The sequence below is a fragment of the Pan troglodytes genome, chromosome 3, assembly GCF_028858775.2.
Source record: "Pan troglodytes isolate AG18354 chromosome 3, NHGRI_mPanTro3-v2.0_pri, whole genome shotgun sequence".
NCBI lineage: Eukaryota > Metazoa > Chordata > Mammalia > Primates > Hominidae > Pan > Pan troglodytes.
The window spans coordinates 186,305,405-186,319,259 of record NC_072401.2 but is presented as its reverse complement, the minus strand read 5'-3'; the positions used below and the strand labels follow the sequence as shown (position 1 = coordinate 186,319,259).

Here is a 13,855-nt window from a genome sequence, read left to right as displayed (position 1 = left end):
CTAGCAGGATTTGTTTGTGTAAACCGGCAAACTGACTCTAAAATTTAAATGGAAGTGCAAAAGGTCAATAACCACCAAGAAATTTCAAAGAACAAATTTGGAGGAATTGTTTTTCCTAGATATAAAGACTTATAACAAAACTATATTAGACAGTGTGGTGCCTATCTAATATATAAAACTATATTAGACAGGAATAGATCAATAGAACAATGAAGCAGAACAGGGTCTAGAAACAGATCAAAATATATATAGCCACTGATTTATGGCAAAGGTAGCACTGCTGAGCAGTAGGTTAAGGACAGTCATTTCAACAAACAGTGCTGAGCCAACCGGATATCCACATACGAAACAGTGAATCTTGACTCCTTCTCACCCAATAAGCAAATCCTTTCCAAGTGGACTGTAGATCTAAACATAAAAGCCACGCCAGGTGCAGTGGCTTGTGCCTGTAATCCCAGCATTATGGGAGGCCATGACAGGAGGATCGCTTGAGGCCTGGGCAACATAGCAGATCCTGTCTCTACAAAAAATAAACAAATAAGAAAATTGTGTTGCTCTATGATACTTAGAAAGAAAGAGAGAGAAAGAGACAGAGAGAGAGGTGGAAACAGAAAGGAAAGGGAAAGGGGAAGGGGAGGGGAGAAGGGAAGGGAAGGGGGAAAGGAGAAGGGAAGGGAAGGGGGAAAGAGGAAGGGAAGGGGGAAGGGAGAAGGGGGAAGGGGGAAGGGAGAAGGGAGAAGGGGGAAGGGGGAAGGGGGAAGACAGGGGAAGGGGGAGGAGAAGGGAAGGGGGAAGGGAAGGGAAGGGGGAAGGGAAGGGAAAAGAATGGGGTAGGAAAGGGGGAAGGGAAGGGGGAAGGGAAGGGAAAAGGAAAGGGAAGGGTAAAGGAAGGGAAGGGAAGGGGGAAGGGAAGGGAAGGGAAGGGGGAAGGAAAGGGAAGGGAAGGAGGAAGGGAAGGGGGAAAGAAAGGGAAGGGAAGGGGGAAGGAAAGGGAAGGGAAGGGGGAAGGAAAGGGAAGGGAAGGGAAGGGGGAAGGAAAGGGAAGGGAAGGGGGAAGGAAAGGGAAGGGAAGGAGAAAGGGAAGGGAAGGGGGAAGGGAAGGGAAAGAAAGGGGGAAGGGAAGGGGGAAGGGAAGGGAGAAGGGAAGGGGGAAGGGGAGGGGAAGGGAGGGGAGAAGGGAAGGGAGAAGGGAAGGGAAGGGAGAAGAGAAGGGAAGGGGGAAGGGAAGGGAGAAGGGAAGGGAGAGGAAAGGGAAGGGGGAAGGGAAGGGGAAGGGAAGGGATGGGGGAAAGGAGAAGGGAAGGGATAAGGAAAGGGAAGGGGGAAGGGAAGGGAGAAGGAAAGGGAGAAGGGAAGGGGGAAGGAGAGGGGAAGGGGAGGGGAAGGGAAGGGAGAAGGGAAGGGGGAAGGGAGAAGGGAAGGGAGCAGGGAAGGGGGAAGGGAAAGGAAGGGAAGGGAAAGGAGAAGGGAAGGAAAAGGAGAAAGGAAGGGAAGGGAAGGAAAGGGAAGGGAGGGGAGGGGAGGGAAGAAAGATTGATTTAGAAGTGTGGTCGTATGCACTTGTAGTTCTAGCTACTGGGGAGGCTGAGGCAGGAGGATTGCTTGAGCCCAGGAGTTTAAGGCGGCAGGATCGCACCACTGCACTTCAGCCTGGGCAACAGAATGAGACCTTGTCTCTAAAAAATAATAAATTAAACATAAACATAAAAGGCAAAACAATAAGTTTTTAGAAGATAAGGAAGAAAAGCAAAAGAATGACTTTGGGATAGGCCAAGTTTCTTTAACAAGATGCAAGAAACACTGACCACAGAGGAAAATACTGATAAAATCAGACTACTACTATTATTTAATGACTTATGTTCCTCAAACACACAACTAAGGGTGCAAAGGCAACCACAAACACACACTACAGTTTACCCTTGAACAACAAGGGTTTGAGCTAAATGGCACCACTTATATGTGAGGTTTTTTGTTTGTTTGTTTGGTTTTTTTTTTTTTTTGATACTGAGTCTTACTCTGTTGCCCAGGCTGGAGTGCAGTGGTATGATCTCGGCTCACTGCAACCTCTGCCTCCCGGATTCAAGTGACTCTCATGTCTCAGCCTCCCGGGTAGCTGGGATTACAGGCATGCACCACCATGCCTGGCTAATTTTTGTCTTTTTAGTAGAGATGGGGTTTCATCACGTTGGTCAGGCTGGTCTTGAACTCCTGACCTCAAGCTATCCACCTGCCTTGGCCTCCTAAAGTGTTGGGATTACAGGCGTGAGCCAAATTTTTTTCAATAAGGATATTGGAAAATTTTGGGGGGACTTACAACAATTTGAGAAAACTCACAGATGAACCGTATAGCCTAAAATATTGGAAAATGTTAGAAAATAATTAAAAATAATTAGAAAAAGTTAAGTGTGTCATGAATGCATAAAATATATGTAGATGGATAGTCTAAGTTATCATTTACTGTCATAAAATGTACATAAGTCTATTATAAAAAGTTAAAATTTATCCAAACATACGCACACCCTTGCTGACTGTACATAATGCCATTTGCAGTTGGGAAAAATCTAAACAAATGTTTTAAAGATAGAGTATTAAATCATAACTGCATAAGATTAAACATAGTACATACTACACTGCCAAAATAATTTCTTAGCCGCCTCCTCTTGCTATTGCGGTGAGCTCAGGTATCTGCTTACAACACAGTGTGATGCCAATCATCTCCATGTGAGCAGGTCATCGCACCAATCAATTGCGTTTCACAGTCAAAAGTGATCCTTGCAGTTCTCACATATTTTTCATCGTGTTTAGTGCGATACTGTAAACCTCGAGTGACACCATGGGACCATATGAAGTGCCACTCGTGATGCTGGAGGTGCTCCCACACAGAGAAATGTCATGACCTTACAGGAAAAGGCTGAATTGCTTGACATGTACATAGACTGAGGTTTCAGCTGCTGTTGTCGCCGTTTCAGATGAATGATTCGTCGTGTAAACAGATGACCTAAACTTACAGTATCGATAAATACAGTACAGTACTGTAAATATGTTCCCTCTTCCTTATGATTTTCTTAACAACATTTTCTTTTCTTTAGCTTACTTCACTGTAAGAATCCAGTATATAATACGTATACAAAACATGGTTAATCAACTGTTTATGTTATCAGTGAGGCTTCCGGTCAAGAGTAGGCTATCAGTAATTACGTTTTTGGGAAGTCAAAAGTTATACACCGATTTTTATCTGCATAGAGAAGTTGGTTCTCCTAAGCCCTGCATTGTTGAAGAGTCAACTGTATATGATTCCAATTACACAGTAAAAATACAGGCAAAACTAGCCCACAGTGTTAGAGGACAGAACAGTTGTTACCCCTGGGACAGAGGGAGGGGTCCTGACTGGAAGGAGGATGGAGGAAGTTGGGGGTAATGGTAATCTATTTCTTGTCTTGGGTGGTGTGGTGACAAGGGGTGTTCATTCTGTAATTAATTATATATTTTTCTGTATAAATGTTACATACTTCAACAAAAAAAGTTTCTTATTTCAGCATATATTATGAAATCTCTGAACTTTTCCAAGGATGGTTTAGGAAATGATTTCCCCATCCTCTCTGGATATGTAAATAAATCCAGGCACATGTATCAAGAGTACCAGGGAGGTTTCCTTGCTAGTCCGGTAGCCTGACTTTCAAGGTCAGGTGTGCTGTGACCGGGGGTACTGTGTTCTACCGGGGTAGAAGTAGAGACAGGTACTGGCCACTGCCGCTCTCCCTGGATCAACTTCCTGTTACGCACTCTCCCTCACTGACTGCAGGCTAGTCCCACCCAGAGATGATATTCTGCTAATAAAGCAAAACCTGTCAGGCTTGGAAGAAGGTGCCTCTGCCCGTGTGGCTGCTCGACCTCGCACTCCTCTGTCTTTCCAAGTTCTGGTGCTTGATTGCCAGAGGTGCTAGAAAAACATGCAATCCAGCAGAAACACGTCCCTCATCTCAGTACCACTGTTGGCCTGGGAATCTGACCTATAATTTAAACCTACTTTCCCTCAACCTTTACACACTGAAGCTCTCCAAGGTGTTCACAGCCAACAGCAAAAATGCTGCTGTCTGGCGGGCGCAGTGGCTCACACCTGTAATCCCAGCACTTTGGGAGGCTGAGGCGGGCGGATCACGAGGTCAGGAGTTTGAGACTAGCCTGGCCAACATGGTGAAACCCCGTCTATACTAAAAATACAAAAATTAGCCGGGCGTGGTGGTGCGTGCCTGTAATCCCAGCTACTCAGGAGGCTGAGGGAGGAGAATCGTTTGAACCCAGGAGGTGGAGGTTGCAGTGAGCCAAGATCATGCCACTACACTCCAGCCTGGTGACAGAGCGAGACTCCATCTTAAAAAAAAAAAAAAGAGGCTGGGCGCAGTGGCTCATGCCTGTAATCCCAGCACTTTGGGAGGCCGAGGCGGGCGGATGTCAAGGTCAGGAGATCAAGACCATCTTGGCTAACACGGTGAAACCCCGTCTACCAAAAATACAAAAAATTAGCCGGGAGCGGTGGCGGGCGCCTGTAGTCCCAGCTACTCGGGAGGCTGAGGCAGGAGAATGGCATGAATCCAGGAGGCGGAGCTTGCAGTGAGCCGAGATTGTGCCACTGCAATCCGGCCTGGGCTAAAGAGTGGGACTCCGTCTCAAAAAAAAAAAAGAAAAGAAAAAGAAAAAACCTGCTGCTGTCATGGCTTTTGAAATCACAAGCTAGAGCCTCAGTATAAAAATGAGGTGCAGTTCACCAATGGGAGCTGTTGTGTTAGGGTCTCGATTGGCCTGTTGTTGAATCATGCTCAAGTCCTGTCAGCCCAGGGCTTCTGACATCCTCAGGCTCTGAGACCAGGGCCTAGCAAACCACACTGGGTTAAGAAATCACTGGTTTGAACACAGCAAGAAAGCTGACGAAATGGGCCCTGCCACTACCACTGAGATCTTCGGTGAGGAGAACACCCAGGCTCACCGCGCCACACGAGTACCGCTTTTATACCGAGTCTGTTTTTTAAATTTCTGTACTCTGACTTAACCTCTAAGCAGTCCTGGAGGAAGCTGGTCCAACTGTCCCCTGTAAAACTCCCTCAGCAGGAATCCTCTGGACATGCAGAGCAGAAGCCAGCCACAGCCATCCTCTGCTGGAGCTCAGGCCGGCCTGGACCCCTCTAAGATCTCTGGAGAAAAACCTCACAGATTCCCAGCACCTGAACTCGCTGGTTGCATCCTGCTGGCGACTTGGGCAGTGGAGGAAGCGAGAATCCCGAGCACGGTGACGAGCGGGCACCAACCCGTCTCTCACGAAAGCACCAGGGCGGTCTGATGGAGAAAGCTGTCAATCTTACTTACCGAGATCTACAAAAAGATGCTTCTCTCCCACGTTATTCTTCACAACTAGAAATGAAAGGTCAGGACTGCTTTGCTCAGCTGACCCCAGCCTCTCCAGTTTCTTTGAATTCGATGTCCAGCTTTCCTCTGTAGCCTTTTCTGTGAACATTTTATTGAAAGAAAATCCTTGTCTTGCAGGTGCTTCTGAAAAATGGGGAAATCCGTGGCCTGTTGTCTCTGGAGCGCTATCATCATCTTCACTGCCAAGCAAGTCAAGAGCAGGCTGCAAAATTTTTCTCAAAAAATTACCTAAGGAAAAAAGCTATTATCATTCACCTGGATCTTCTTCTCCACACACCGTATCTTAAGGTCTAGCCAGGAATCCACATATGACAATTTTACACAGAAAACCATTTTTTGATTTCTGGTTTCAAAACTGAGTTGCTGCCGGGCACGGTGGCTCACGCCTGTAATCCCAGCACTTTGGGAGGCCGAGGCGGGCGGATCACAAGGTCAGGAGATCGAGACCATCCTGGCTAACACGGTGAAACCCCGTCTCTACTAAAAATACAAAAAATTAGCCGGGCGTGGTGGTGGGTGCCTGTAATCCCAGCTACTCGGGAGGCTGAGGCAGGCGAATGGCATGAACCCGGGAGGCGGAGCTTGCAGTGAGCCAAGATCGCGCCACTGCACTCCAGCCTGGGTGACAGAGCGAGACTCCATCTTACCAAAAAAAAAAAAAAAAAACCGAGTTGCTATAAATTGTTACATGCCACTCCTGTGACTTCCTTTTGTGAAATCTTTTACCTTTTCAATTCCATTGACTTGGGAGCCTGGTGTGAGATGTAAACAAATTATCTTAGAAGGGAAAGTTCATTTGAGAAGATGCGTCAATGCTGCCGGTAGGGCCTGAGCCTAAGAGGCTGTCATCAAGAAAACACTACTTATTAATACATACTGGGAGGACTCATCTTCACATTCAATGATTACAGAATGAAGGGCTCTCGTGCCCTTAAGAGATCATAAAAATAATAATAATAATAATAACGAAGAATGAAGGTTTATATGAAGAAACTGCTGCTCAGCTAACAGACAGAAGCACTGAGGAAATCTCGGGGAGTTAGGGCGCTGGCAAATTTCTCAAGAGCTTATTTGCTCTCCTTTACCTGCCACGACACGCCCTGCAAACCCTGGCTCTCACAGCCGTCAGCCCCTAGGCTGCTGCTCCTACCTCTGCCTCAAACTGGGCACACAATGGACTAGGGCCTCGGAGCTAACATCCACAACAAAAGCAATTCCATACATTTACTGCACTTCAACATTTATTCTAAGAACTCGGAGTAACAGCAGTACTATCTGTACCATGAAAAGTTGGTAAGAAAATCCAGAACTTCTTCAAACTCAGACATATTATTTACACCATGAAATCAAATAATGTGGCTATTAAGTTGCTTCATGTGTAACAATACTCAAGAAATGCAATACTGTAAGAAAAATTTAATTTTAATCTGTAGAACTGTTATTGTTTAGATTCATTCTTCACTTTATTTACCAGAAAGGCTTGGGCCCTTACATTATAACAAATGCATACTCTAAATTCAAATTTTTATTTCTTCACATTAGATTTAATTACTTGCCTACTCAGCCAGGTGTGGTGGCTCATGCCTGTAATCCCAAGCATTTTGGGAGGCTGAGGTGGGCAGATCACTTGAGGTCAGGAGTTTGAGACCAGCCTGGCCAACATGGTGAAACCGCGTCTCTACTAAAAATACAAAAATTAGCCAGGCGTGGTGCTGGGCACCTGTAATCCCAGCTACTTGGAGGCTGAGGCAAGAGAATTGCTTGAACCTGGGAGGTGGAGGTTGCAGTGAGCCAAGATCATGCCACTGCACTCCAGCCTAGGTGACAGAGTGAGACTCTTGTCTCACAAAAAAAAAAAAAAAAAAATTACTTCCCTACTCAAAGAAACAAATCCAATTTCTTCTAAAGCACTAAATGTCAAAATCAAAGCAAAAGCATTTGGTCCTTGCAGTGATATGCTGGTACAGGATGGATTACTTCTGCAATGAGGGATAGAAAGTAAACACCAAGTGAAAAGAAATCACAACATCTCAAAGGACAACAAAGCGATATAAACCTAAACTGATAAAGCTAACTTTCCTGAAAACTTAACATTGCAGCTACTTGACCCCAGACAATAAGAGAAGAGAGTGCATGGTTGCAGGAATGGTGGCAATGGCAGTGCTGGGGAGGCCACAGGTCTTGGAACCCTGGCATGGAGCGACCATGGCCAGGACCATGACGTGATGACTGTCACCAGCATCAACGCTAACACACTGGTCCAGCAAACCACACTGCTTTCTACTTCCCTTCCAGGATCTTATTGCCCCCAACCCTCATGAGGACAGGAACTATCTAATTTGCTGGAAATAACTCAAAAGACTAGTCAGTCATAGAAATTTCAGGTATGACAGCAAACTGGCAGAAGAGTATTTTTAGGCAGATCAAGATCTATGATCTCTTACATTTAACTGAATTCTCTTTTCTGAAAGGCTGACAACAGCAACTAGAAATGTCATCAAAAGACACACTAAGGGAAGAAACAAGGAAAAATTCTGAATTACTTCATATTCTCTGTACCTCTGGCTCTGGCAGCTCCTAATTGTAGGGGAAAGGGGCTGAGCTGACAGCCCAGGACAAGGCCTGATCGCATCTCTCTAGCCACACTAGACCATTCACTGTCCCCAAATTAGCCACGCACTCTTATCTCTATAGTTTTGCTTATGTTGTTCTGACTGTAAAGGCTTTCTCTTACCTTTGACTATACAATGAAATCTTACTGAAAGCCCAGATGAATGCCATCTGCTTTCAGAAGATACCTGTAGCAGAAACTGCTGGTACCTCACAAATTTCTATTCCCTCCTTCTTCCTGAGCAAGAGGTTCTCAGCTTTCGGCCTGTGGCTAGTAGCCATGGAGCAGACGATGACCAGTAAATGGCAAGCAAAGAAACAGCCTGTTTGGCACTCTGCCTCCACACCCTGACGGCAGTCCCTCCTCACTATTCACGCTTCATTTGGAAGGGATTTATTCAGATACCACTGGGCATGAAGGCCACACACTGCAGAAAGGCAGCGAGCACGGGGGCTGGAGTCAGAGACAGCTCAGTGTCTGTTTTGGCTTTGCCATCTGCCAGCTCTGTGACTTTGGTCAAATCTGAACCTTAACATTCCCCAGCTGCTTAACAGGAGTAACAACAGCACCTACCTTTTGGAGTTGCTGTAAGGAGTAAACAAGAAAATGAAACTAAGGACTTAGCACAGTGCCTGGCACATGTAACTGCTTAAAAAGCCTTTGTTGTGCAGCCTTAGGACAAGCCCCTAAAGGTATTTATTAATGCCTTCTGAATGAATGCACGAATGGTAAGGAGGACCAGGTGAACAGACCACATCGTGTCAGACAGCAGCATCAGCAAGTGCAAAGGCCCAAGCGCTACAGAAAATGTGGCCCATGATAGGAGCTGAATGAAAAGGGCAGGGTGGCAGGAGATGAGGATGCCGACTTGTATTTATAATCGCTTTTAATAATTAATAATATTAGTAATTAATATTATTAGTAATATTATTGATAATGATATTTTTCTTATGGGCTAAGCTCTGGAAATACAAAAGTAAGAAACAGTCCCTGCCCTAGAGAAACATTAAGTAGAATAGAGGAGATGACAAAGAAAACAGGAAATGACCTCAGGAAGTGGTAAATGCTTTGACACCATAAGCCCTGGACGTTCTCTGCAACCCAGAGGAACACTAATCCAAGTAAGGCTTAGGGTTTGAGATATGACAGAAACAGCTTCTCACATGGCTTGATGTCTACAGAATCCTAACAGGCCAGGTGAATCTGGAGGCACAACGGTTTAGACAGCAGCATCAAAAAGTTCAAAGGCCCATGGACTAGAGGAAATGTGGCCCTGGACAGGAGCTGAATGCAAAGGGCAGGGTGGCAGAAGATGAGGCTGGAGCACAGCGGGCCTCGCTTTGCAAGCTAAGGCATCCATGCTTTTGCCTGAAGGCAGCAAATAATCACTGGAGGGTTTGAGGCACACAGGTGGCAGAATCAGCGCACTCTAGCCAGCTGACTGGCTAAGTAGGGCGAGAGGCACAGAGAGGGCAAGGATGATACCAACGTGTCTACTTGGGTAACTGGTGACACCACTCACTGATACACACATCACGGAGAAGATGTGACTCTGGGGAAGGATGAGGAGCTCAGCACAGGACATGCCAAGTTGGAACCATCTGTGTGGGGAGTGTTTAGAGGCAGTTGGCTGGATGGGTCTGACGTCTAGAACAATCTGGGCTGAAGACAAAGATTTCAGAGTCATCAACATAGATGCATATCAAAGCCATGATGGTGGCTGATCATCAAGGGTGAGGACAGAGTGGGAAGAGGGTCAAAGATGGACTCTACCATTACTAATATCTGAAGGATTGTGAGAAAACATTTTAAATGGTTCATTTTCAAGCCATGATAAATCTAAGTACCGGCAGCCAGCCTGCAAATGTAACAAACCACACGGCTCATGCACCTAGAAAGTCATAATAAGTGAACAGAATGTAGAGGAGGGGTCAGCCCATAAAAAGGAAGTTTGTTATTGGAAAATCAAAACTCAAGTGGGGAAGGGGATGGGGTATAACCTTATAAGGGGGATAATGAAACTTAGGCGATGTCTGGAAAGATTGTTAACCCCATAGTACTCAGCCAATGAGGAACTGGGGGAGGGACTTGCGTGCTAGGAGATAAATTACCTGCTGTAACTGCCCTGAATGTGCCTGTCTACCAGACACCCAATCTTGTAAGGCCGTTATTAAAAGTCTCACTTTCGGCCAGGCACGGTGGCTCACGCCTGTAATCCCAGCACTTTGGGAGGCCAAGGCAGGCAGATCACAAGGTCAGGGGATCAAGACCATCCTGGCTAACCTGGTGAAACTCCACCTCTACTAAAAATACAAAAACTTAGCCGGGCATGGTGGCACACGCCTGTAGTCTCAGCTACTCGGGAGGCTGAGGCAGGAGAATCGCTTGAACCCGGGAGGCGGAGGTTGCAGTGAGCCAAGAACGTGCCACTGCACTCCAGCCTGGGCGACAGAGCGAGACTCTGTCTCAAAAAAAAAAAGTCTCACTTTCACTGTTCTCCATGCCTCTAAGTCCATTCTTTGGGTTTGGATGGGTGACTGTGTTTCTCACAGGATGAGGGAGAGAGACTGAGAAGGAACGTCCAGCTGAGCTACCAGGAAACAGGCAGGTGACGAGAGCCTTGTGAAAACAGCATGCTGGGTCTCTGTGGCCACCTTCCCCTAATCCAGAAATCAGGTTCCTGGCTTTCATGCCAGTGCTTTAGTGACCATGTCCACGCCTTTTACTCTAGGTGGCTGTGAAACTCTAAGACACTAGTAGCTCTGAACTGAATTACCTGCTACCTGAGCTTCAGTCAATCATCTGCTGTTTGGACCCTTGCCCCACCCCTGCTTTGATAAGCACTCAGGATTTGGCTTTTATTCAGACCTCCATATGGTGTTCCCATTCTAACTATGTGTTTCTCCTTTGGACTGACTTTGTTTTACACCTGGGCCCAGGCCTGAGATAAATAATCTGGTTTCACTTTCAGACTCGTACATCTAGAATTATCCCAACCCTGAAGCTCTGCCTGGAACAATAAACAAGCCATCTTTGATACGACCTGGGACCGCAGCCCCAAAGCAAGGCCGAAGCAAAGGTCAGAAATCCAGAAATGAGACTGCAGATAAGGCTTGAAATGGAAAGGCCTCTCATGCACTTTCCAGGAAACTGAAATAAATCATGTTGGAGCAGAAACCACTATCTGGACATGGACGGCCATCCCAGTATCTAGGATTAGAGATGCAAATGCCAAAGATGTCCTGAATAGGTTGATGTGTCTAGGACAGAAAGACAGGTCCAAAGCTAAGGGAACATCTTGAAAACATGAAGAAACACATTGCCATGATTTTTTTTTGAGACAGGGTCTCACTCTGTTGCCTAGGCTGGAGTGCAGTGGTGTGATCTTGGCTTACTGCAACCTCTGCCTCCTGGGTTCAAGCAATCCTTGTGCCTCAGCATCCTGAGTAGCTGGGACTACAGGCATGCACCACCATGCCCGGCTAATTAGTAGAGACAGGGTTTCGCCAGCTTGGCCAGGCTGGTCTCAAACTCCTAGCCTCAAGTGAGCCGCCCATCATGGCCTCCCCAAGTGCTGGAATTGCAGGTGTGAGCCACTGCACTCAGCCTACATCGCATTTTTTAGGATAAGTTAATGACCATAAAACTTGATAAGTACATACAAAATTTTAAGAGGAATAAGAACATATGAGTTTTGAATACAACTCCATGATTTTTAAAAAGCCGTGTACTTACCAACATGAATATTATCTTTAAATGCCACATCATGGAGCTGAAATATTAAATGCCGGCTGAATTTTTCATCAGTGCTAGAATGCAAGTTCAAAACATCTTCAGCTGAGCAATTAACACCGTATAACTCTTGAAGTGCTTTACGCACATACTAAAAACACAAGTAAAATGCAAATAATTTATATTTTTTGTTTTAAAATTTTTCTATAAGCAATAAGCATCTCTTTATATATCATCTATGAGTTAAAAAGTCATTAATTTCTGATCAGGCACGGTGGCTCATGCCTGTAATCCCAGCACTTTGGGAGGCCAAGGCGGGCAGATTACTTGAAGTCAGAAGTTTGAGACCAGCCTAGCCAACATGGTAAAACCCAGTCTCTACTAAAACCATAAAAATTAGCCAGGCGTGGTGTCTATAAGTCCCAGCTACTCAAGAGGCCGAGGCAGGAAGATCACCTGTACCCAGGAGGCGGAGGTTGCAGTCAGCCAAGATGGTGCCACTGCATTCCAGTCTGGGTGACAGTGTGAGACTTCATCTCAAAAAAAAAAAAAAGTCATTAATTCATTTTTTTTAATGGTTTTAATTACCAGAAAGTGTCTAGTTCATATTGAGCCTGACTCCAGCTCTAAGAATACAGCCTCTGAGACTACAAGGCGCTGGGCATGAAGGCCATGCACAATAGAAAGGCAGCAAGCACGGGGGCTGGAGTCAGAGACAGGTCAGTGTCAGTTTTGGCTTTGCCATCTGCCAGCTCTATGGCTCTGGTCAAATCTAAACCTTAACATTTCCCAGCTGCTAAACAGGAATAATAATAGCAGCTACCTTTTGGAGTTGCTTTAAGGAATAAACAAGAAAATGAAATTTTTAGCACATGTAACTGCTTAAAAAAGCCTTGGTTGTGCAGCCTTAGGACAAGTCCCTAAAGCTTCAATTTTCTCATTTGCAAAATGAAGCTACTAAGAACTACCATGCAATATTATCTTGACATGAGCAAAAATGTTTATGAACTGCCGTCAGTTTAGATACCTAAAAGTTATGCAATAAATTGTATTTTTAATGATATTTTGGCATTCTTCCAACACCACACTGCCCTCATGCCCTCTGGCTTTACTCTTCTGTAAATTCTTTCACAGAGAGGGCTTCCTTGATTTCCCTCTCTACATCAAATTCCCCCTACATACTCTTTTTCTCTTTATAGACTTACAATTTTAGGTTGATTTATGTGATTAATTTGACATGTTTCCTCTGTATTACAGGGGCTCTTCCTCCATATTTGTTCTCTCCCTCTGTAGAAGCAGAATCCCAATTTTTTAGCTAGATTGGAGGCCATCCAGAACAAAGACTACATTTCCCAGGCTCCTCTACAGCAGGGTGTGGCTGCTAAGTCTGGCCAATGGGACGTGAGAAGGAAAGTAGGCCACTTCTAAGTGATCCTCTAACAGGCAAAGGGCATGCCCTCCCCTTCTCCATTTGTACTGACTAGAATGCAGACACAGTGGTATGAGCCATCTTGGACAATGGAAGAAGGCAACATCTTAGGGACAGCAAAGCAACAAGCCTCGTCCCTAACATTTCAGAGCCACATTAGATATTACTTGGGGGAGAAATAGGTTTCCGTCTTGTTTAAGCCAGTTTAATTTTGGGTCTTTATTATGGCAGCTAAATCTATCCTAATGTATTATCCTCCATTAGACTACAAAGTGTATGCCATCAGACATTATGTCTCTTTGACTTACCACTTGGTAATCCTAGTGCCTGGGCACAGTGCCTGACACTTAGTAGGGACTAAAAACTGTTTGATGAATGAAGTCGACTTCTGTACTTTCGGAGCTACAGAGAATAAATTTAGTGATGCTTTAGGTAGGACAAGTAATCATATTCTCCTAAATTCTATTTCCCAAGATTAACTTTAATTAAAACTTTAAGTTAAATAATTAAATTATAAAATCCAGAAGTTAAATTTCTGTGAGTGGATAATGTTGCCCTGAAACGTGGTCCTAATAAAATACATTAGCACCAGAATTCATTCTAACTGGGGAGAAGGGGCTTATTGAAATGTGTCAGTTTAGCCACTGAACCGAAGGGTATTT

The 13,855-nt window shown here is 45.1% G+C and overlaps 1 protein-coding gene across 26 annotated transcripts in view; it reads right to left on the bottom strand.

Annotated features, from left to right (window-relative positions):
• The window catches only part of PRIMPOL (primase and DNA directed polymerase), a 45,418-nt gene that overhangs the window by 17,356 nt on the left and 14,207 nt on the right, over window positions 1-13,855 (bottom strand). For 12 of the 26 annotated variants that reach the window (XR_679936.5, XR_010156372.1, XM_001162592.8 and 9 more), the window contains 2 exons: window positions 11,768-11,915; window positions 5,362-5,649 (listed from right to left, as the gene is read on the bottom strand). Coding sequence is in view for 24 of the 26 variants with exons in the window: in XM_001162592.8 (XP_001162592.4) it covers window positions 5,362-5,649; window positions 11,768-11,915 (436 nt within the window). In the remaining 2 variants the exon portion in view is untranslated. Of the gene's footprint in view, window positions 1-5,361; window positions 5,650-11,767; window positions 11,916-13,501; window positions 13,596-13,855 lie in introns of all 26 variants that reach the window. The other 14 variants (XM_063809235.1, XM_063809242.1, XM_063809232.1 and 11 more) reach the window with 4 other exon arrangements.